This window comes from Beta vulgaris, chromosome 6, assembly GCF_026745355.1.
Source record: "Beta vulgaris subsp. vulgaris cultivar EL10 chromosome 6, EL10.2, whole genome shotgun sequence".
Taxonomy (NCBI): domain Eukaryota; kingdom Viridiplantae; phylum Streptophyta; class Magnoliopsida; order Caryophyllales; family Amaranthaceae; genus Beta; species Beta vulgaris.
The window spans coordinates 48860696-48887001 of NC_079207.1; the positions used below are offsets into that span (position 1 = coordinate 48860696).

General features: G+C 36.6%; 1 protein-coding gene across 1 annotated transcript; it reads right to left on the reverse strand.

Annotated features, from left to right (window-relative positions):
- On the reverse strand, nt 1–26044 carry LOC104896690 (U3 small nucleolar RNA-associated protein 21 homolog). Its single transcript, XM_010683459.4, has 18 exons — nt 25758–26044; nt 25627–25654; nt 25011–25111; nt 22327–22530; nt 21906–22149; nt 19749–19924; nt 17120–17202; nt 8249–8321; nt 7493–7558; nt 6752–6794; nt 4983–5122; nt 4141–4353; nt 3340–3424; nt 2931–3225; nt 2232–2493; nt 1873–2092; nt 1159–1373; nt 1–439 (listed from the first exon to the last, which is right to left on the reverse strand). Exons 1-18 carry the CDS (start codon nt 25881–25883, stop codon nt 290–292), a joined length of 2724 nt encoding a protein of 907 aa, XP_010681761.2. The 5' UTR covers nt 25884–26044; the 3' UTR covers nt 1–289.
- Between the last annotated feature and the right edge of the window lie 262 nt (nt 26045–26306).

The following is a 26306-nucleotide window of genomic DNA, read 5'->3' on the forward strand; positions in this document are numbered from 1 at the left end:
TTTGAAAATAAAATAGATACTACAAAACACAATTATATTATTTTTCAAAATTCTTAGCTAAGAAGCTATTCATACAATTTTTGTTGCCTCATTATAGCAGTTTTCCTCCAGTAAGATCTCAAATGATACACACGTCAGCTTTTGTATATCTTCTTTTTTGACAGTAACGTCAACTTTTGTCACAACGCCATGGATGTGGAATTGCCATTCTTCTATGGCATAATATGGCTGCGATTCCTTTTCTTTCCCGAGAAAAAGCACAAGCTATGGATGTCAGATTCTAGTACCTTCAAAATTGTGAATTGCTGAGGAAAGCAACCATGCATCGAGCATTCTGAAACAATTTATCCACTTGCTGCCACACAGCACACTGAGTTTCTAACAGCTTCTGTGCCTTCTCTTGGAGTTCTAATTGACACCTCACTGTTTCTCCATGAATCTGCAGCGAAAATTTGCAGGGAAAATATGTTCACACATCTATGGATGTTAACAGTTACCAAGAAGCCTTGTACCCCACCCATGGAATTTAAACTCTCCCGTTTTGTTACACTTTGGTAGTTTTGTAATAGATTTTGGATTTGCCATTATGCAAAATCCGGTTATGGAATGCCATAATAATAATCATATACTTCTCGCCTCGTTGTCCGTTCTGTAACGCAAACTCGCCGAGTCAGAACGTTTTTATCCCCATCACATCAGTTCTTTTCAAGCATTTGGCCAAAATTATTTTATGAATTAACTATATAGCTAATGAAACATCATATACTGACAGATTTGAATATATTATATTGTAATAATGCTTCATAAACTAAAACAACGCATATAAGGTTAGAACATATTAATGTGAATTTTTGGAAAAAATTCACGCCGCGTCGGCCGTGATCCATTCTTTTCATCCATTACAAGCCGCTTCAGCGACAAAGCGTTACCGTGATCACGATTGCATCCACGATTTTTATCCTAAGATCCGACCACAGTTGATAACAATAAAATCCAAACGGTTGCTATTGCAATTCGCAGAAAATAGTATGTTTGGCTTGTTTGCGGAATACAAACCAAAACATCCGGTCCTTCCAAGTATCAACCATTTTTTTCCTTTTTTTTTAGGGGAGGGGCAGAGGCAAAAGAATGATGAAAACAGACAGGAAAAGAACGAACCTTTAGAAAGAGTCTTACAACAGCCTGCATGAACTCAAAATTGTGTCTGCAAGAGATTTCATGAATGAAGTAATCCAGAAGCATGTCAAGTGAAAGCATCTCCGGTCTTTTACTAGGTTCTAGTGACTCGTCATCATCTATAATTTGAAGCATCCGAAGCTCCATATCCAAAGATGACGGAGATAAACCTTTAATATAGTGGGTGAATGCTGAAACTGCAATATTACCCCGATTAATGTTAAGTCCTTCAAGATTCTTAATGCTCAATTTTAAACCAAGCAAAGTAATAAACACACAATTTTCACTCAAGCAAACAATATTGCTAGATATAATCATGCGTCATATATTGTAGTCAAGGTAGCAAAATTTTGTGATGGCCGATTAAGTTTTTATTCAACTTTCATACTCAGGAATAACATCTTAAACAAGCTCCGTTTTCCTTTTATATTGTTTCTGGCCAACTTCTCTGTCTGATTCCTATATCATTTTCAGTTCTGTTCGTCTCTCTAACAGCAAGCGGGCTGTCAAACTTGTGACTATCCAAAAACATGGAAAATGGATAATATACTTCAACTTATATAAGAAAACAAACAGAAGGCCTGGAAATGGCCAACCATACATTTAGAAAAGAAGTTTACGCTTCAAGGTGTTCATAATAAACAACCATTTTACTCGAGCATCGGCAATATAAACTTAAAAAGAGTATGAACTCACAATTCTTAGATTCTACTGCAGACTGGAGCACTTGCACAAATGGTGATGGAGGCAAACCAGTTGTATAATCCAGATTGTGTTCAGTATCTCCATCCTTCAACTCTTCATTGGCTACCTCACTTGCTTTAAACATTATGTCTCCTGAAAGAGATGGAATGGAAGGTAAAAAGAAGGGTGCGTTTTCAGGCTTCTTAGGAGGCTCAATGGGTTTATTTCGAACCTGCAAATTACAAAAGGAAACATTATGTTATATAAACACAAGAGCAATATAAAGATGGAGCACACATCCTGCTGCTGGGTCTTATGGTAACTGTCATAATCAGCAGAGACTTCCATATTCAGCAAGGACAAGGAAGAACCTTAATAACGTCCAGATTGATCAAGCTTTGCCACTGGGTCTTGGGCAAGAGCGAAAGTGTTATTAAATCAGGCATTGTTTGGTCAAATTTGGGAACTGTGGAAGACTCTTGCACAAGTGAATTCTTGGTATCACCTTCCTCGACATCAGTCCCTTTATTGCCCTCAGCTGCACTAATGGATGGCAATTTGACATGCAGAATGTCCTTCCCACTAGCATAAGAATCAATACTAGATGAACCTGTGAACATTGCTTGATTAACCCTGCAATGGTTACATAAGAAATGTTACCAACCGACTAACTGCCCATGACCTGCAAGGACCAATGCACACGTCTATCCACTAACATCCCATGGCTCCCTGAATATGTATCACACATTGCATTCCCAAAAAGGCCTTGTTTTGCAAAAGGTTTTCAACTAGTAGCCAAAAGAAAAAATATTGACAAGTGCAACTTATTGACCTGAAAATAAAGTTTTGGCGTTTTACATATTAGCAACTAACATTTTATAGCTGATTTTACCAAACATCTTTAGTTTACTAAAACAGTCAACAAAAGAAGCAAGTACCACATAAATGAAAATGCCAAGTGTACCAGGCGATAGCTAGACAAGACCACAAAATGCTTTATAGTACTTCCATACCAAACACACTCTAATAGAGCTCCAATTTTTAAGCAAACTAGTCTCTTACTCTCTTACCATAGGTAGACTCCATTTTGATCGACATGAGTAGTTGCTAGAACGTCCATATTGGGTGACAAAGACAGTGCTGTGATAGCCACATCAACCTGGATGGCATCTATTTGTCTAGCTAAAATAACATCCCATATTCTAAGGGTACCATCCATGCTGGACGACAGAAGCCATTTTCCATCCTCACTAAAACACATATCAGTAACACGGTCTTTATGGCCTTCAAATTTCCGAACCATCCTAAGTGCTACAACATCATATATACGGATGACCAAATCATCAGCAACAGTAGCCAGCAATCCTGAAAGTTAAGGAATGTCACAATAAATCTCAATGGACAATATGTAGGGAAATGGAAGAGAAACAAACTAGATTCTATAAATGTCTTCAAAGGAAATTAAAGCATAAATCCTACCATTGGGTCTATGGTACACTATCTTAACCACAGGATAGCCTACTTCCCATCTGGATTTCAGCTCACGTCCCCTGAAATTCCATACCTGCAGCACAAGCTTTAAGTTAGGATAACTAAGCAGAACCCAGGATATCTCATTAAGAGGCAAGAAAAGGACTTGCAAATCATTGTTAAAAAACTCTGCACTGAACAATAGCCATCACCAATCAGGAAACTTAGTGCAATGATTACAAAGCACACAGACACATATTGCAGAAGTCAATACTCAATACCCCTTCGCTCCCCACCAGCTCTTTCTATATATAACTAAATCCTGGCCCTGAATTCAGTAAGCTTTCAAAAGAGAAAAGAGCAACAAAAGAAACATCCCACAAGTGAACTCCCCCCCCCCCCCCCCCCCCAGCCCTTCCACAATATACAATTTACATATTCTTGTTTCAGCCAGCAGTGATTAGTGAAAACCAGTAGAAGAAAGTTAAGAAGTAATTACAAGGTAACCAAGTTATAGCTAAGATCACAAAATCAGTAGCACATTAGCTGGATCAAATCAGCCATTCATGCATTTATATAACATCTCTACAAGTCAAATATGCAAGTTAATGTCATACAAAGCCTTTCTATGTGAAAAATTTTCCCAGTCTTCTGAAAAGAAGAACCCACAAGACAGATATGAGCCAAATTGTAATATACGCTGAATATTAGCACATGTTGGAAAGGGTCAATTATTAGCATTGGCTGCTGCTTCACATACAGAGAGGAATTTGGAAATTATATTTGCTGAGGTACAATATTATAATATACCTTTATATCACCATGATATCCTGCGCTTATCATCAGGGTATTTGTTGAATCACAAGCCACTCCAACCACTTCTCCATCATGGCCACAACTCCTCCTTTCGGACTTATCCAAGTAACTGCCACGGCTAAGCCCAGATTGGAGGTTAAACCGCTCAATCCAACCACCTGCTGTCCCAAGAACAGCAAAATTCCCACATGCACTGATAGTGCAAGCCTGAAAAACAGTACAACAGGTCACCTGGTACTTTCCTATAAAAAATCTATTGGGTGGAGGAAATAAAAATTGGAAAGCACAAAGAAAAAATTAGGATTCAAAGAAAGCATGCATGACTTTACTCTCTAAAGTCTCAGCAATAGATCAGCAATGCCGATGAATTACAAATACTACCAGCACTTTTCAATATCGACTGTAGGAAATCCATATGTTAAGTCAATTCCCAAAGAAATTTTACAATTATAAATTAATTCTCCGCTAACAACCTTGTCTCCATGCACTGCAACAGCAAACTTTTAAGAGCCATCAAGGAAGGCAACAAACAAAAGAAACAACAGAAGTTCGAAGTTTTCCACTATGACTATAAAAGAAAATCATAACTTCAAGAAATACGCGCAGATCTGCTCTTGCCAGCGTATACATGCAACTTTAAGAAGGCCAAAGTCCAAACGACACCCTGAAGAGTGGTCAATGTCAAAAGCAATGTTTTGTACAAATGCGGCCCACGATGCAAACACCATTGATAGCATTTTCCGTCTTCTTATATAACCATCTCTTTTATTTTGGCATTTGTCTTATGTGCTTGAGAAAAAACGAAAAGGCAGAGGTGATCGGCACAGGGTCTTTACCTTTATCGGAGTCTGATTTTCATCTGAAGGATTCAGTATGTGTTCTCCTAGCACAAAATTCTGGAGTCTCCACACATATGCCTTAGTAGTGTCCATGTGACAAGTAACCACATTGCACCAATCACGCTCCCTGATTTCAGCTGCAAAGTGGTTTCAACACATGAAATTATCAATAAGAAATCAGCAAAACAGTTACCAAATCAAGCCAGTGGGAACAAAGAATTGTCGAGTTCTCGGGAGATCCAGATGCATATGGCACTCCTAAGAAGTTTACACTAACAGAAAGACCAAGAAACCAAGAAGTATGAATTATTATATACATGTTTAAACTCTATCTAACAACAACAAAGCCTTAGTCTCATAATGATTTGGGGTTCGCTAACATGAATCGTCATAGGAAATCGTCACCATGACCAATGAAAGAAGAAAAGAGCGGGAAGTTAAAAAAGAATAAACAAGGAAATGGGAGAAAGTGAAATTCATAAAAGAAAAACAAGACGAAAAAAATTAAATAAAAATAACATGAGGGGTAAGAAAAATAAGAAAAGTTAAAAACGAAAAAACGTAAGGAAAGATAAATTAAATAAACACATTGAAAAATATCATATAGAAGAGAACCAGGAACAGAAGAAGAGAGAAAAAACAACTTTGTAGGGAAAACAAATGAAAAGGTTTTAAAAAAAAAAGAAAAGGGGTCAAAAGGGAACATATATAAAAGTCAAGTCAAGTCACCAACATATATTCTCTCCCTCCACTTCCCTATCCAACGCCATACTTTCCTCAATCCAAAGTAGAACAGTCACCTTCATCCAAATTTTCTTAGGTCTTCCCCTACCATTTAAAACCCTATCACTTTGCCACCCTTCCAGCCTCCTAATAAGGGAATCACTTAGTCTACGTCTTACATGTCCAAACCATCTTAAACGATTCTCCATCATTTTAAACGCAATCGGTGTAACCCTACTTTCTTCCTAATAATCTCATCCCGCAATCGATCCTTTCTTGTATGCCCACACATCCAATGTAACATATGCATCTCTGTCACATTCATCTTATGCACGTGACAATGTTTCACTACCCGGCATTCCGTGCCGTACAACAATGTCGGTCTAATTGTTGTGTGGTTCAAACTCGTTCTAAATAAAATGAAAATTATGCGAGTTTAACTAAATTTGCACCCACAACTAATAAGTGGCAACAACAAGATAGTGACGTTTGAAAATTAAACATTTTCACCTAAACATGACAGTTTTTTTTTACTGTGCATGATAACCTGAACCAAGTTAGATTTTAGACATCACCCAAATATGACAAAAAGAGTTGCACGAATCTCTTGATACCTCCTCTATGCTAAGCCAAATAAGCACGTCCTTTATCTATCCACTAACAATTTCTTGGTTCCAAAAGTTTGTAAATGCTCAAACCATTAACTCCTGAAGTGCAGTTATTTCATCCTATCACATCACAAAAATGCAGTCCAAGACTATCAATCTTATAATTGCTATTGTAAATCTAAGAAGAATCTGTGCGGCCGAAAATCTTTCAATTATTCTTCAGGAAAGCAGCATAAGATTGAAGATCCCATTAACTCATAAAACATAGTGCCTTCAATCAACAAAATTTGGAGCACAAAACAATCTATCAAACAGTATTCCAATGAGCATTCAATGTTTAAAGGGCTGAGAAGCCAAAAACAACAGAAAATGATAAAGCCAGATTGACTTGGAAAGACATACGAATGTGTCTCTATCTGAGAGAGAATAACTTACCACAATCAAATGCAACAACAGGCTTCAGTTTTATTTCTTCCGCCTAATGTAGAACGAAAAAGACAACAAATGGCCAAGTAAGCCCACTATAGCATAAACACATTAAAGGCAAGTAAATGATCAGAAGCATCTAACTCATTTAAATAGAAGAGAACCTCGGAAGAAAAATAAAGAAGGTTTCAGTACATTATTCAAGTTGCTATTGCAAGCCCACACATGGAGCAACTAAAACTAAAACCCACATAGTCGTGTGCAACAATAGACGTGAAAGATGTTCAATTGTTCATAGACGAAAAACAAAGAACTGACAAGATTATACATTTCCCAACAAGTATAAAACTTAAATACCAGACTATCGAGCCAGTTTTACATAAACAAAGCCGTATATAAGTGCAATCTAAAAATAGTATTGGCTTTACCCCTTTACCATTTTAGAGTTGCACAAGATGTTGCTCTGGGTGATGTCTAAATATACCATCCATAATTACCCCTTTACCAGATGTTGCTTTGAGTTACCATTCTAAAAATAGTCCTTTCTTTTTCCTCATATTGCTGTTTCTTTTTTATATTCTGATGTCGGCTTAGAAATTTTTATCAGGTTCCCCTTCCTAGACAACTCTAAAAACGAGTTAAAAAGAAAAGAAAAGACGAGCACAAAGGAGTCAGCATAATCATAAGCAAAAAGTTAAAAAGATTACGTACCAAAATAAATCAAACTATATAAGGAGTGCATTTGTGTACCTTCACCCTCAGTTTCTTGGCTCTTTTAGTCACATGACGCTGTGAAAGCTCCCTACTTTGTTGATCCTAATCATAATAAAAAAGTTAGAAAAAACTACCAAACAGAAATTCACATAATGTCATAACACCCATCATCCATTCCTATTCATAGCAAGCCAAAGTTTATAACTGCAGCCTAGTATCTAAAAGAAAGGATGGTGGCTATCAAGAAGCATACACACTTGGGGAAAGAGAATGTAACATTTGATAATAGGTGCCATAAAAAATGATAGGCCAAAAAAAGCCCTTAATATTCGGATTCTACTTCTCAAAAGAGACATTGGGGAGAATATGATCTATATATTTAACAAAACAATCAAACTGAGGTAATTAATTATTTATCCATTATAGTTGCTGCAATTTCAGTAAAAAACTCCAAGTTCTGCAGCGGAAGTTATCGCTTTCAATGGGTTCACCTCCAAGCCTGATCATTCACAATCTATGAATGTATAATATCCACTCTAATACTCGATTACTCCTAACATGGACATATCTACAAATTCACCTTTAAATCTACAGTTGATGGACCATAAACAGCAAAAACCCAAATCAGTACCATCCTCACCCACAAATTAGAGTATCCACCCATAGTTGCAACGATGAAAAAGAATCAGATGACTAGAAGCAAATGTCCTTTAAGCATACCAAGTACTTGGAACCCAAGTTTGCTGATTAAATCTAGCAAACGAACTGATTAAAACAAAGTTGCAATTATACCTGGACTACAGAAAAAAGCCTAAAAGCTCGGTCCTGGCCAGCAGATAAAATGTGCCGCCCATTCGCATAAAACCTGCCAAGAAAACAGATGAAATTCGGAAGGCACAAATTATTGTATTCAATTTGGTCAAATTTAGAAAAGACAAATTAATTAAGATTGATCACTATGGCACATGTTCCTTCTTTAAAAGAAGTTACCCTTGCAAGAATGTCGAAAATCACTCTTTTCATTACCAGTGATACGGTTAGGTTATAACAGTCAATTGAGGACAAAGGGACTAACTTTTTTCTATTGGTTGATATATTTTTCTGGGTTGGGGGGGGGGGGTGAATTTGTGGTGACATTGGCAAGGCCCTCCTATGGTAATCTGTTTGAACAATGTGGCCTTTTGTGATAAATGAATTCTGACGACAATAAAACTATGCTCGATCAATTGATCTTCTTCAAGCAGTTATGTCACACTCACACCACAAACTTCTTCCCAAATGACACGGCAAGAAACAGAATAATAGTAGAAGATGGACATTAACTACCAATTACGTTGCCTAATACCCCCTCCATTTCATTTTGCTGTACCCAAAGGCTTTGTCATGTTTGTCGATACACTTTAAATATCAGTATCTCTAATTGAAGTAGAAATTATAAAAAGTTGATATTATGAAACTATATCACAACATCAATCTAACAAGATAATATGACTATGTTATTCCTTGTGCATAAATAATAGAATAAAGTAAAGTGAAATTTGTGAATAGTGTCAAAAGTCAATATGCTAAAGCTAAAAAAAAAAAAAAAAGAGTAGTTTCGTGAAACAAGAATTTGATCTGAATTGGACAAATAAATGTGTTAGGAAATAAGAACATGTATTTGTACATATATAAGTACTTATACAAAGGATCAAATATAAGCATCAATGCACATGTAGCGTTATCACCACCCGCGAATCTCATCTGAGTTCGTCCCTTCCTAAATGCAATTCGCACACGTTCCAAATCGTGGTGGTGCGTGATCTAGAACTCTCAAATTAGCGCACCAAACCCTTAGATGTTGCTTTCTGTCTTCGTTTTGAAGAATAAATGCAAGAAGATGTAGAGTATTTTTTGAACTAGGGCTTGGGAAAAGAAGACCCTAGATCTGTAATCAAAGACAAAATAGTGATGCGGCTACTAGCTTAAAAGGCCGCTTTCTATGTGTGATTCAATGTTAACCTCCCTAAAACAGGATTTTGAATTGGTTATGCAGGAGGCTGCTACCCACTTTTCAAATAGTTCCACGGGTAAGGAGAGAAAGGCTAATAAGTTGAGGGGGCTGGGCGCAAGGAGATGCTGAAATGAAAATACTGCCGAGTTAACATGTTTTTGTTTTATTGTTAGGGCTTTTGTCAAGGGCTTTTGTCAATAAGGTTGAGTCGAAGAGGATGATGTGATAACTCATTGAAGATTCTCTCGGCAGCAGTCTTCTCCGGCGCTGTTGAGGCTTGGTCATTGTTCTTCGGTGTTTTTGTGTTTTATTTTTAATTTAGGTTGGGAGTAAAAAGGGTTAGGTACTTTTGGAGAGTGGAAATGACCCACGTGATTGAAGGCTTTTACTCTCTCCTTTACTCTCTGTCAACCTCAGACCTTCTATATTCTTTTTATCCTTTTTCTTTTTGAAATCAAAGTACTCACTTAATTATGTTAAGCGGGAAAGGAATTGGCTGTCTTTGCTAAGCTATTCTGTTTATCTGGTAAAGATTATTTAGTAACAAGTTATAACATATCAACTAGGATATCTATTACATACTTTCATATAAAAATATGAATGGGCATTCTTATTCATTTTTATTTCTCCTTCTAATTGTATAATAAAATAAGCTAGCGAATTAAACAAGTAAAACAAATTATGTTCCCAAGTTTCATACTAAACAAAATTCCCTCAATGTGATCCCGAATTCTCTCAACTTTTTGAATTGTGTTCCCCTACCCGTTCCGCAATCCGAAGGGTTTAGCGAATTAAGTGAAACTGATACACAATCATGTGTGTGGGGAAGGGGGGATGCAATGAGAAGATGCTTAAAATGAGAAAGAAAAGAAAAGGACCATGTGCATCTTTTTGTTTAAATTGAAAAATGAAAAACTAATACTAGCATCCTGTTTTCACCAAAAAAAAAAAAAAAAGGTGCATATTTTTGTTGGAACTAAAAGTTAATTTTTTCAATAAAATTTAACAAAATTTCATGAAAAAGAAAAAAAAGATGCCCTTAAAGTTCAAAAATAATGCATATATTAAGATGTGCATTTAGTTAAAAATAAAATGCACATTACTCCTTCTCACCTTTCTGGTTTTAAGCGCCTTCTCATATGATTCACGCCACCATGATGATCTAGTGGTACTATCCTAAAATAATTCCATTCATCTAGTCTTCCAATACTGTATATTTGTGAAGATATAGAACCCTCAAAAACCATGTTCTTTTGATACATAGAAATTACGGGGGTGCTTATGAGTTTCACCGTGCTTTTGTGTCCCCTTAGTGCAGCATTTTCTCCTTTCAAATCAATGCAGAAAATTTAGAACTTTCTACTATCATCAAAGAAGAGAAATGAAAACCTACCAGTAGAAAAAACATATAAAAGATATTCCCAAATGAGGTTGTGAAGAAGCCAGCACCTTCACTAGGTGGAGTGTCATGTTGGCTAGGGTAATGACTGAAAATGGAACTACGAAGGTTGCCTTGCAATAAAATTAAGGGAAGCAAGCAAAGATTATGCTTACTCCTTTGCCCTTTATGTCTTTAATTACTAATTGATCTTATTACCTTGAATCAATCCATATTGTAGAATCCAGATTCCCCTCACTCCCCTAAAGTTTTGGGTTCTCAGATTATTGGGTCGAGACTTGAAGAGCTCCTCAACCACCTATGTTTCCCAACACAAATGCACCAATATTCCCAACAAGTCAGCCACTGCCACCAGCTTAACCACTAGATGCCCAGACGACCAATTATCCCATACCACCTCTAAGTTCCACTGCCTAACTCCACTACCAAAAGCCACCACCAGTATCCAAGACCTCCATATCTCGGAGACATTTCCACACCTCCTATCAACGTCGGCTTATCTGTCAGTCGCGTAGGGTCTGCCGCTTAGTTGAAAGCTATGAAACAAGTCTGCAGTAGTCCGAAACTGGAATTAGCACAATATCGTGAATTGGCCGCCTTTGCTAATTTTAGGTTAGACCTTGATGCTGCAAGTCAGCCATTACTCAGTATAGGTGCAAGGCTTACAAAAGTACTGAAACAACCACAATATGCGCCACTTCCAATGGAAAACAAATTGAATTATGTGATCAAATGCCACTGGATAAAGTTTCTCAATATGAGCGAAACATTCCAAATGGTGTAAAACCAGAATTATTACAATCCCTTAAGGAGGTTTACTATCAAAAAAAAGATGGAACTAGATTCCTTCTTAAAAGAAGCGCTTTTAAATAACTAATTCTTCTAACTTTATATTTATATTGAGATTAGATGTAAGTCAGAATAAAGGCTAATATCTTGCTGAAAAGCAGGAAGTTGCCAAGATCCCAGGCAACGGGGGTCTTCCGTCATGATAGACTAAAGGAAAAGTCGTTGCTCGGAGATATTGGTCCAATTCCAATTCTCAGTCATAAGGCCTTCACTAAATAGAAGTTCAGGATAGAGCAATCACTAATAGACGAATGAAATTGTTTGCCATAAAGTGTCTATATAGCAAGGACTCTTAAAACTAGATATATCCTAATAGAATAGGGACTTACGAAAGGCTTAGCCGAAAGACAAACTGAATTCAAATCTCACTTGAAGACGGTTATCAACAGTCTTAGTAAGGGTAGTGAACGCCAGTAACGGGCTTGCCTCTCGAAAGTTGTGCTATGTCAGTTTAGGGAACCCTAGTGTCTTAGGTTTGTCGCTCACAACATGCTAACTGAGCCTTGGATCTCTATTCGACGCTTCGGACCTTGCTAGTGGAAGAAACCTGAGTGAAAAGACGTTGCGTTGTTATATCCGATGGTAGCTGGGTCTGACTTGTGGTTAGGAACATCCGTACGTCAAGCCGTGGTGGATGTCCCTATGGTTGTCCCTTTTGGTGTCCTTATGGTTGTCCCTTTAAGAATAAGAATTCTATTTAGGAAGCGTAGCACCCTCTTCCCTTTACGTGACTCCATAGGGCATGAAAGCATTTATTGCATAGGGCTTCCCGTTGAAGGATGTATTTGCCCAGTCCCGGTTGGGTAAGAATAAGATTGCTTTTATCCAAGAAGCATTTGAGTCGTGCTCGAATCCTTTTCCGTTCTTCAACAATCTGCATTTGCCTTACTCAACGAAAGAAATAGTGAAAAGTAAGTAGCTCACGGGGTACCGAAGCCAACATAGAAATCTGACTTTCCAAAATGAAAGGCAATAGAGGACGTACCCTAAGGAAGTAAGAAGGGAGTTTTATATTTACTTTACCGCGAGAACAATTCTTTCACAATTGAACTCGGGTAAGAGACCAATGCTTCCTTACTAACTTGCCTTCCATTGATGGAAGCAACTAAATTCAATTTCTCCCTTTCTTCATGGACTAAAAAAATCGATGACTCATATGGCTTGACAAAGGTTCGCAAAGCTAAGGAATTTGGCTTTATCGAACCAAAGCGAAAAGAGATCTTAGATCTCTTCCTCTATTATATAGTGGAAATACGCCCCTCAGTAACCTCATTCTAAAGCTAGCAGGCAAACGATTCTTTTTCTTTGTAACTGCGGCTTGGTTGGCCTCCATCCCGAGCTTAATAGTTCGAAAAACCATGTAACCTTCCCAGTCCTAAACCCAAAAACATACCCCTGCACTCCCACAACCAATGAGAGGGCATCAAGCATCCTACTCTCGAATGAGCCACTCGACCGATAGGGAGAGGGCAGCAGCTCCTTGACTTTACTTGAAACCGGCTTGGGATTGGCAACTCGACCTGGAGAACTAGAAGGCAAGACAGGAACTAGATCCCAAACGTGCTACTCCTTCGTTTCTTTGCTTTCTGGCTTTCCAGTTTGTCCTCGAATGACGTCTCAATGTTGATTCACTTTTAAAAGTTTAGCAAAAAGTACTTCTGCCTACCCCACCTAATTCAACTACATATCCTAAAGATTGAGGAGAAATTGACCACAAAAAGCAAAAGCTGCAAATTAAGGAGGCATTTTCATTTCATAAGACACACAAAGAGAAATGGGCTAGCCAAATCAAATCCTTTCTCATGGATGCTGCCACAAATCCAAACATGTGGTTGTCAAATTGGGCCATTAAGGCTCTAGATCCAAAACATAGACAGTCAAATTTAGTGCAATTTAAAAAACATTGATAACAGTTTGGCATTAATTGAAAAAATCCAACATCATTGTAAGTGAGTGAGGTAACTCATTGAAGCAATAGTATTGATGGGAAGCGGTGTAGACCACCATATGGTTGGTTGATAGATTATAGGTCGTTAGATGCAATAAGTCATGAGATTGCGGAGCGGTAGAAAAGGGGCGATGGTGATGGAGCCTTAATCGGGCTCGGGCTCGGGCTCGGGCTCCTCCCTGAATCACTAACACTGCCACTTTTGAGTATATATGCGACAACTCTTTTTCACAAACAAAGGCGTAAATGTAATGGATAGTTATTCCTACCGCCTCCTAGAACATATCCCGTGATAACCGGTCCTTTTGATGTCTCCTCCCTGAATCACTAACACTGCCACTTTTCAGTATAGATTTTCTCTTTCTTTCCGTCCTCTCTTAAACCTTTTAAATAAGAGAAAATAAATATACGACCATAATCCTATAAATCATATTTGATAGTCAATTCCGAGGGCAAATATCAACTCTTAACAATAAGTGCCCCAAGTAAATAAAAGGGAAACAACAATCTCTTCCAAAGTCTGTAATGAAAAAAGTCTAAGAGTGAGTAGATATAATCTTTCTCAACTTGCTAATATTTTCAGCGTAAATACCATATTAGTCTCGATTCCGAGTGCAAATTCCCTACAATAAACTCCTTAGATGGCTAACTCGTTTAATTTTATTTAGTAAAATCAATTCATTAATAAAGAGTCATATGACATCTACAAGAGAATTTGAATTTATCAAATACATAACAAATTGAAATAAATAAATGTTTCCTTCATTAAAACTACAATCGTTGAGTAGATCTTGCACCATAGGACATTTTTCGCACTAAAATTTTCAGAGAGACGGTATAACAATTTGTTGTAGTCGCGAGGATGATTTTCATCTAATTCATCTGAATGTAGTTAAAGATATTGATAATTGTTGTGATCCGTTCTTTTCTTTTGGAATAAACCCTAACATTGTCTAAATTGATTACCCACAGTTTGTTAGGTATGCAAGCCCAGTACTCCAACACGATAGTAGGTCCAGGAGACACGTGGTGAATTATGGGAGTAGTTAAAGGAAGTTCGTAGGTGAAGAAGAGTAATGGAATAGAAGATTTTGTGCGCTTGCCTAGAGTAAACACATGCACCTACACCAAGATTAGAAGTAGAAAAACTTGTGTGCCCGCGCAAGGGATTCTGCATACAGATTTTAACACATCTATTATTGCTTCTTTATTACTTGGAATTTACTTTATATATTTTAAGACTATTTATTTCCTAGTAAGATGATATTTGAATTAAGAAAATAAGAAATCATGTATTCTAGGGATAGAATATTTGATTCTTGGAAAAAAGGGGTAGGACTTTACTATATAAACAAGGCTAGGCAGCTTTGTATTGTAGAGATGCTCATCAAATATGGGGAGAGATTACAAAGACTTTTATCTTTCTAGTTAGTGTTCTCGAGAGAGGTTATAATTCACGAGGTTTGTGGGGTTTGTTGAAATTCATTGAAGGATTAATTGACAAATTTAAGAAAGGATCATCATAGGGGGAGAAACAAGGTGGCTCATTGAAAGGAAGGAGATAAAATCAGCCTCGAAGGAATTTAGTTCCACTTCTCTTCAAGCATAATACCCTTCGTGCAAAATATCCAATCCTTGAATGATAAGGGGGACTCATAATTAAAATTACGGTGAAGACTACTACGCATACAAACATTTAAGAGCTCAAATCAGGGATCAAAAACTCGTCCGTTCCGTTACAAAACCGGCGTTCTGTAACGGATTTCAGACCCACCGTTCCGAGAAACGCCGTTATAACGCCGGGAGTTGGAATTCACAACAAACTCGCCGCGATACCGTTCTGTAACGGGTTTTATATAAGAATCCCCGTTATTTCTGAAAAAAGTTAAAGGAAGAAGAAGAAGCGAAAGAGGGAGAAGGAGAAAACCTGGATCTAGAAATTGACGACAAGATCCATCACAAAAAGAAATTAATTGATGGGGCTTTTACTTGTGGGATGGAGGCGAGCCAAATGACGTTGAATCTCCTGCCAGTTGTCTTCTCCGACGACGGCAATCGGAGATGTGACGTGGGGCTTTTCTCTCATCTAAGAGTTGCTGACTTTTTACATGGTACCACGTGAACCAAAAACTGAAGCAATGCTTTATTTAAAAAGTGGCAGTACAGCTGTACTTTTTTTATATTTAAAAAGTAGCAGTGCAGCTGTACCACAACACAATTAAGAGTAGTACACCTCTTCTCTTCTCCTTTCTCTCTCAAACACTGAACAACTATATATAGTAAAGTGTAAACCATTGGTTTTTTTTTTCTTTTTACTTTTTGTTAGTAGTAAACTTTGAACTTCAAACTATATAAATAAATAAATTTAAAATATATTTATAAATATCCCAAAGAGTGCATTTATAATACTATTAGACACAATTTAAAGAAAAAAACATAAAACAAAATTAAATTGCCACTTATGTGAATTTTTCCAAAAAATTCACGCCGCGACGGCCGCGAAACGTTCTATTTGGCCGTTACGGGGGGTTCCCGCGAAAACGCGACCGTTACCGCGAATGCGTTTTTTTCTATGGCTCAAATCTTTTCCTTTCCTTCATCATCAATGTGTCTACTCCCTTCCCATTTAACTTCCCTTATATCTTCATCTTTCACTTCCTCTTTCTCTATGAAGTGAGTATTAAAATAGCCATCCCTATCAACTAAAAGTTGATGCTAATAAAAAACATTTCAAGCAACTACCCTCTTCATTTCTTTTTAATCTGCACACTTTGTACTTCACCATTATTCACATACTTCACTTTAACCATCATTTGTGGTTTATACATAAGAAAAAATATACTCATGTGAGATCTTGTTAGATTTGTCTAAACATGTATTTTGGAACACCAACTTTTACAAATTCTACTTACTCGTGATTAGAGATATTAATGGTCAACGTTGTGCGTTGAAAGCGTGACAATGAAACGCATAGATTAAAAAGAAACAAAGGTAGTACAAGCTAACGAAATTCCATCGAAATCCCAAATCTGATAAACCACATAAACCGTATGAGAGACCATATCATCCAACACAAAAAAAAAAAAAAAAAAAATCAGCAACCAACGATCCAAGAACTTCAAAGATATACACGTAGGAATTCTACAATTGGTTAATATGATCTCTTGGTAATTGTTTTATACCCATTTCATTTAGTCATGATCTTAGAATTTAAGACTTAATAAGATAGAATAAACCCTAATTAATATGGTAATTGAATTGCTAAAGTTAAAATTTATTATTCATTAGTAAAAGAAACTAAAATATAACAAAGCCCGTGCATTGCATGGGCTAAGAAACTAGTCACTTTAAGAGCACTAAGAATGAATTACATATCGACATGTATAAAGTCACATTATAAACATTATCAGAAAGTTTTGAAAGCTCTGAATTTTTTTTAGAATCTGAAATTTAACAGAATATATAACACACTACCTTATACAAAGTGGAGGTGCACTATGACCATTCCGGAATCGCAAAAGACGAGGATCCCCATCAGTGGTGTCGAATATCCACATCTAACACAAGGCAAAAAAGAAAAGAAAAAGGAGATTTAGAAGAAATATAAAGCCAAGTGAATCAAGAAACAGTTAATATGCCTAAATGATGAAGGAATGAAGCATGAAAAGCAACTGCACATCTTGTATGCTGCCTTTCATGCTCCAAAATGGATATGATAAGCAAATTCTTTCTCAACAAACTCATATTGTCTGATTCAAGCCTTAATAATAATTTTAAAGTTGCATTCTATTTTTCCTATTCTTACAGTAATAATTCCTGCAAGAATTCCTTTTCTTGAGGCTTTTGCATTGCTACAGTCTGGTATTAGATTTTAAGCAGAACTTGAGGTTCCTAGATTTTGTAGATATATTGCTTCATGATAGCTTAAACTTTAAAGGCATGCTCGAAGGTATTAAATTGCTTGGTGTCTTTCTAAAATATATCTTAAGAGTTTATCAAGAACAGAAGTAACATATTTCTTTATGAAATAGCAAAACAAATTCTAAAAAGTCTTTCTACTTATATGGTTGGCTATCCTCAATAAACTTCCTACCACTGATAAGCTTGCTCAATGATTGGTTCCACACATTCCTATATGACAGTTTCCCAGAATCTGTTGAGCATTTATTTGTTAAGTTTAAGTTTGCAGCAGAGATTTGGCCAAGTCTTATATTACTACAGCACAAAAGACTTAATGCAGGGTTTGCTACAGAAATTCATTAAGACATTCGACCTGGCACTTAATAGATTAGAGTTGTATGCAATGCTGTTCCCTAAAAGTTTCAGGTTAGGCTCCACCGAAATGCAATTATTTCTAGATCAGAGCAGAAATCATGAGTTTGTTATCAGAGAAATCATTTCTAAGGTTGCCTCTAGATGTAATTATCAACACAGGCAGTGCCTACTATCAAAATCTGTCTGCACATGATGAATTTCCACAGTACAACCCATGAAGGTGGGGACTGAGGACATAGTGACGCAACATATTTGCAATTTTTTCAGATCTGCAGGTTCTAGTCTCAATGGTAACCTTGTTAGTTTGTATTTCCTTTCAAATTTCAATAAAGTTCTTTTTATTTGCCAGATAAATAAAAATTAAGTTATAGTTCACAACAAGGTTGTCAACACCGTTTTGTTACTCCAACACCTCCATTTACCTCAAGTGTCGCATGTCGACTCGTGTTGTGTGTGACACGACACTTGGATACTTCATTTTAAACCAAAAACTTGACATTTTTACAAAGTACCGGATCCGAGAAGACGCCTTATCCGAGTCTGAATAACATACTAAAATTGTTGGATTCTTGTAATAATCCTCACAGTTCATTGAAAAAAAACAACAGATTTCACCTTAAACAAATCTCTACTTCTTTATGAGAATTAGAGGATAATTTTATCAAAAATAGAAGGGCGTCGTGGAAAAGAAAAGAAAGTCAGAATATCAAGAATTTTGGGAACGAAACGTATTGCAAAAAAAAAAGAAAAAAAAAGATTTAGTTGAAAACTTGAAATGGGTGAAGAAGTTGAAAGTTTTCACTTTTTCATTGCTGAAGATATGAATGGCCTCTAGGTCCTCACAATTAGATCGGAGCATACAAAGGAAATTTAAAGAAATATAACACAATAATCTACATGAGGCAAAAAGGTTAGTAAAGCATAAGCTGCACAGGAGAATATCCTGTCAAAATGACATTCCAAAACACAAAATTCAGTAGCTTTCACAGAATAAAAGCTGCAATTGGCAGTAATCTAGAGCTTTTATTACAAATTGATGGATTCCTAATTTCTTTTACTAAACTCAGCGACCCCATTGGTATGACAACCACTAAATTTCAGGTGGCAAAAAAATGAAGAAAATGTGAGAGAGGACATGATTTGAAGGAATTTGATAAAAGGTTTAACAAAAATCAAGGTAATTGGAGATTGACAAATAGAAGATTTCAGCTAATAGCAAAGATGCTGATACTACGTAATTCGAGTGCCAATATCCAAAATGCTAAGGTAGGGTCACAGACTAAAAAGTTGGTAGCAGCCTATAGTTCTTATTTTGCATAACCTGACACATTGTTAATAACTATTGCATTTTTTACAAGCCCATATGGAAAGCCAATACCTTTCAATGTGCAAAAGAATGGAGAACATGCGAGAAAGGAAATTACTCAAACAAAATTAGAGCCTAGGCCAAAAATAAAAATAGAAGCAGCAGGAATTAGCACATAAAAATCTCCCTTCAGGGAAGAAATCCAATATCCACAATACTCAAGCAGGTCTAGGTCAATTTTTAATAATCCCAGCAGTTCAATTATGCATAAACACATTTAAGTAGAACAAATTTCAACAGACCTAAATACTGTTCCTTTCACCAACTAACAACTCTCTGAATACATTTAAGTAGTGGTGATCCTGGTAAGATCACAGTTCTTCATACATAAATCAATTTTCTATGCAATGCATTTTCATATATGACGGGCCAATAAATGATGTGAAAGGATATCAATACAAGTGATAAGTCAAGCATAGCCAAACGAAAACTAGTTGTCAACAACATAGAAGCTTGACTTACTTTTATAGAGTTGTCTGCTGATGAACTCATCAGTACAGGCTCATTGGCAAAGAAGTGGAGTGAAATAATTGCACCATCATGAGCCTCTCTTATGACGGACTGGAGCCTTCTCTTCTCAAGATTCCACACACTAATGACACCCGATGTACCACCAGATGCCAAAAGAGGTTGTCCATCTGGTATACCAAATTTGCTTAGATAAATGGTGCAGAAAATTAAATTGTACAATCCTTCACGAACACAAATAAACTAATTATGTTTAAAATTTTACTCCCAGCAATTAACTAAAACATGGAGAGGATAGAAAAGTTCATTCCAGTTAACTTGATGCCCATCTTTAAGTTCAGGAAGCTCTGTATAATTTTTCTAACTTCTTCATAGATCATCTACTGGATGCAGTAGAATAATGATCCAAGCAAACACAGGTACTGTGGGTACTCTTTATTACCTACCAGGTGTTTAATAGTTGACACAATGCCTTCCTGCCTATAAAATTATAATATTTACATCACAGTACGGATATGCAATGACGCAACATCTATTGAGTGTATCTTATATTTGCATAAGCATCAATTATTCCTAGTTCCGACAGGTCCCTCAAGGTCCTTATACCAGGCAGCAAAATCTTTGACATTTATGCATCTGTGAACAATATTAGTAATAAGTTGATATGAGGAGATGTCCAAACAAAAACTAAGCAACGCACGAAGAGTTATTGAAGAAGCACATATACCAAAGGTATGCAGTTACAAATGTATCAAAAATTATTGCTTTCCAGAAGGGGTTAATTAGCAATTATGTGGCAGCTGGCTGGTCATTTGTACAAGCTCTCTATGAAGAAATTTTATGTTTTAACATGAAACAAAGAAATGGCACATTTCCTCACAGGTCTTCTTTAGCACCAACACTTCTCAAGTGTCCAAAAAATTGCAGACCCAAAAGTTCTAGAGCACTCTAGCAAATAAATTAATTAGTCCTGACTTCAAACGAACTTCTTTCATGCGTGAAAGGACTAGGAGATGAAAGCAAGGGCCAGTAATCACACGCAAAACCAGCAAACCACCCTTTTGATGCAGAAACCCCTTTACACAATTAAACTTCATTTCTTTTTCAACTATAAAACAAAGGATAGAATACAAGGATAACTTCAAAGGTCCCTCTCTTGCGTCCTCTATTCTCACCACCTGCTAAAATCCTCAACTTTCAAGTAAGTACAAGTTTTTAATGGAGAAACTTGTAAATCCTCACTACAATAAAATAACAAATGATCCTTCAGAGCAAAATTTCAAAATCTCTACTAATGATCAAATTGCTTGGTGATGTTCATCATCTTCACCTCCATTGGATGGCATTGCCAGATTTGGATTGAATTACATTCTCAAACACAGAACTGAAAGTCGTTTCTCTCTTATGCAGCCACAATAACACATCTTCATGATTCACTCAAAGAAATCTCTCACACGTTTGGCCTCCCCATCCTCACAGCCTTCACCTATCTTCACATTGACAGAACCGTTTATCAAATACTCACCTCCTGCAAACGACATTACCCCCCTGTTCAGAATCACCTTCTCAAACCCATAACTTGAAGTCACTTATCTCTTTAATGACTACTTACATGGCAATGTTTCCACCATATTCCCAGAGTTTCCCAGAGTTCACCACCAACACATTACAACTATGACGTGCATCATCTTGGCCTTCCCCCACTCTTGTACATACTAACAGAAAATAACATCCAGGACCAAAATTTTGGATCTGAATTCTTCTGGCATCTCAATATTGCTACCCAATATATGTCTTTCGGATGATACATCCCAACAGTGCATATTTAAAAAGAAGTGCAACCAACTACTAACGCTACCCAAAAACATCTATGTAAAACTACTCCATCCATCTTCTACATATTTCCCTTTACATGAATTGTCAAGATTTTATCACAAAGAAGAAAATAGGGGATCAAAGAAAAAACAAAATTCTATAGCCATAGAGAGCAGGGTATCCTGTAAGAGAATTCAATACAAAACGATGTCATTCTAGCTACAGAAAATAAAAGTTCCCTGGAAGGAAACAGATGCTCGTCAATTCAAGCTGGCCCTTGATTTGCTTTAACCCACATTTCTCATAAATCTTAACCTAATGAACCAAAACGCTTACCTGTGCTAAACGATAGAGCAGTCACAGCACCTCGCATAGAGTGCTCAAATGTGACTAGCTCTTCATCATAACGAATATTATGGATGTGGATCTTCCCATCAGCGCAACCCACAGCAACAACATCTAGTGCTGGAGACGAGACACAGCAAGAAATGGGTGAATTCCATCCCTTAAAATCATACAGATTTTTCTTTGTGTTAACATTCCAAAGCTGCAAATTGCCTTCCTGGCTCCCAAAAATAACCTGGACATAAATAGAACTTTAAAAGCCGTCTAACAGTACTAAGAAATGAGAAACAGCAACAATATGTCCATATAAATCCTCCTTCAGATTTCAAGTATAGCTGCAATATTTGTAGATCAAGAAAAGGAAAAAAGATAGTCTACACAGTTTAAAATGAGATTGGAGAAAGGTCTTTACCTTGTTCAAGTAAGTATCTGGATGCACAATACAAGTCGGGGAAAATTTGCCTTCCAGAAAGATATGACTAAGTGGCTCTAAATTTTGTTGAATTCCTTTAAATGCCCATATAAACATATGATGATCAGCGTCAACACTCAAGATGTGATCGCCAAATAGATACAATAAATTGACCTTTGCACTGTGAGAGCTCCAAGTTGCAACCTGTTTAATTATCAATAATAAGATCAATGATGCAATTAAAATAGCTAGCGTTGGAGGGAAATTGTTTCCATGACAAATGAGAGTAAAGGAATAAGCTGAAGAGAGTAAACAAAGAAACTGGGAAAGTGAAAGTAAGGAAAGTAAGCCAGAAAAAATATAGAACAACAAGCCAAGTAAATATCCTAGGATGCCCAGTCCACAGAAAGTATAATATACCAGACGAGAATGGAGACAAGTGGGATTCACTATTAACTTGGCAAAGCATACACATATTCAGTGAGATAGTCAACTCGGATTTTTGTTTTTTGGAGCATATCTAAAACATTACTCCTGCCAATGCTAACGTCCACACAAAGCTTCCACCTTATATCGAACATTATCCTTCCAATAATGTGGGCTACTACAAAATGGGGATAAAAGAAACTGGCAAAGATAAAGACTGAATAAAAGACTTTCATGAATCGCTTCACCCCACCTGGAATCTAGAACCTCAAATAATTAAAGAACGAAAACCTCAAGTGACCTCCATTATCAGCCTCTTGTGGGGAGACCTATATTAAAGATCCCAAGCAAAAGTTAAAACTGACGCAAAAGAGATAGCCTCTGTAGCCTTAAAAGAGAAAGATAGTAGAGTGGATTACTGGAAAAACATGATTAGAGCAGCTTAATCTCCCCACAAGCAAGAAAGACAGCTTTTTTCAACATCTAGCATCCTCAAATATTCCATATGCTGCCTCATAAAAAGTCTTTGAATGTGGATCCGCTCCTAGAAGCAACCCAATAGCTGAGTGACTCGATGACTGCCGAAATCTGAACAACTGAGCCAACAGCACCTCAAACTTCTCAGATGTCACATCACTCTGTCCTTATTTCTCTCCATATTGAAAGGGTAGCCAAGAGACTGTTCCAGTTGTGGTTTCATTGCCAGAGATAACTCAAGAGATGGGTCATGGTAGCTTGCAAAATCGGTAACGAGAGCCAGCAAAATGAGTTGCATGCTCAGCTAAATGTGTAACATACAAGCTAGTTCGCAGATGGATATGAACAGACGACCAAAATATTCTCCTTTTGACATCCGAGAGAGATATATATGTTACTGCAAAGCTGTAACGGTTACAGCCGGATAGAGACAACTGATGCTCATTTATCATTATAACAAGTTCACATCTGAATTTGAGGTATCCAAACTATTCCAAAATAACTTTTCAACATCTTATAATTTCCACCAATGGCAAGGTTGCCAAACATACACAGTCTTGACTCTTGCCTCTAATTAGTTCGAGGGACTCATTGAAGAGCTACTTAGAATATAACCATGAAGTACCGAAATGTAATCATTCTAAGTGTGGAAAAGAAAATGCCAAAGAGAAAGAGAGCAATAAAGAGTGGAAGACATATTAATACCTTTAGACGTCAGGAAAATCAATCCAGAATGACCATAGTAAACCATTTTAGCAGCAAATCAGAGCAGAAATATGTTACGATGTACTAAGAACAGCATATTTTTTCAGATAAGAATTTCTGCTAAAGAAATATATAAACTATATGTATATTAATAGAGGTCATAGAGTCCTCTTCAAAAAAATATGGTGCCAATAACACTGTCGCCCCATAAGGATAAAGAAAGGCCAAATCAAGTAGCTACATCCAACATAAGAATTCATTAAAAACCTTTACTATGGAACACCGCGTGAATCTACTATACCCACAACACCCACAGGATATGGGAAGTAGGAAACATGCTAATGAATCGAGATGGTTCCCACCTTCCAAAACAAATCCAAAACATCAACCACCTCAAAGAGCTTATGCCAAGATAATCTTGCAAAACTCACAATTGAAAAGTAAATGGTTCCCTACCTTGAAAGTTGAAAAATATAACATACTAGTATTACCAAATTCGCTAAATCCCTATCAAACTACTATGTTCAGAAAAAGGTAAATCGTTAGATGCAACAATGCAAGTGGTATACTTTTGGCTGATTTAACTAAATTAGGTAGTGAATCGTGATTCGAAACTCATTTTTTTACTTTGATTAGATAACACTGTAATGCACTCTCAGGGAAAGGGATTTACTGAGCCTCCTTATCTGTTTTTCATCGCTAGTAATTAGTATCAAGTTTATCTCAATTGCTGCTAAAATTGAAGCTTTCTCCTCACCAGAAACTTTATTTTACATATAAATTTTGGAAGAGGGAAATAGTGTCTCTTTTGAGTAACATGTGAGTGCTAGTACAAATAAGTTGCAAGAAAAGGTAGCGAAAGTATAACCACCCCAAACACTCCAACCACGGATATTGGCTAACAACTCTATATACATCTATCATAATTCGTACATGCTTCTGCTGTTACTGAAGCTAGACATATTGTATGCTTACAGCAAATAAAACCTATAGAGTATCCGACAGCAGTTATTGACAGGTTACAGAATCTTTCATATGTATAATATGCACTTAATAAAGAGCCTCCAATCACAAACCTGATGAGCACGCTTGAACACAGCAATTTTATTCCCATATGCTGCAAAAGTATAATCACGATAGGAAGCAAGAGCCCGAATTTTCTTGGGAAGTTGAGGACCTCCATTATCCAAAGAAAAAGATCATAAAAGCATCAGAAAATCAATTGTCAACAATGTGTTGGCAACGAACAAGAGAATTAAAATTCCCACAAGACTTATATAACATATTGGCATTAATAAGTAAGACGTCGGGATATGGCACCTTCAACACACTCAGCCTAAAGCAGTATCCTTATATTCTACATTAAAATGAATCAAATCACATAGTATGCAGATTGAGGCAAAGTTTTGACAATGGTGCAAAAAAAAACCTGGACTTTCTTCCCTAAAGATCGAACAAATTAACAATAAAACGTTCCAACATCTCTATCCTTCGCCCCTTCTTAATAACGGTTACAATTGGGTTAATTGTAAGAATAATTTGGCACTCATTTCCGTCAAGAATAATAAGTTGACTACAGAAATTTCACAAAATCAATAAAAAAACAAACAATCAAAACCCACAATAACAACAGATAAATATTGCCCAGTAAAACAAAATTGAGAATTAGCAATTAGAAAGATGCCCACTTACCAACGAGGACCAAATTAAGTTTAGCACACTGCCCACAAAAAAAATGAGAAAATAAAATAAAGCTTTAGTTATATTGCCAAAATCAACTATATAACAAAGATAGAAAGATAAAAACAAAGAGAGAGAAGTACGTTGTAGATTTGCCAAGCTTTTCCGACGCTAACAGTGACGAAAGTTTCAGTACCCAACTTTTGAACAGAGAAAGGTACTGAGCTTGTGATGTAACCTATAGCTCTGAAGGGCTCAAAAATTCCCATTTTTACCTGGGTTTTGCGAGGGCAGCTACACAGAGGAGAGAGAAGAAGAAGAAGAAGAAGAAGAAGAAGAGGGGTTTAAGGAGGTTTAACAGTATAGGGAGGAATGAGGATGGGCTGCGGGACGGCTGTTGTTAATTTCGAACTAATTTTGAAACCTGCATCGGGTTTTAGCAAACACTCTGATTGGACAATTAGTAGATGTTGGTATTAGGTGAAAATTTTATTGTGCTTCTGGGAGCACGGTGCACACCATGCACCTGGTAAATTTGTTCCATTTTCGATAAGTAAATGTTCTATTTCAACAAATGTTCATTTTAAGCATATTTTTCAGCAAAAAAATATGTTCTAGTTTTTGTAAAAATTGTTCTAATTTCAATAAACAAATGTTCTATTTCAACAAATGTTCGTTTTAAGCTTACTTTT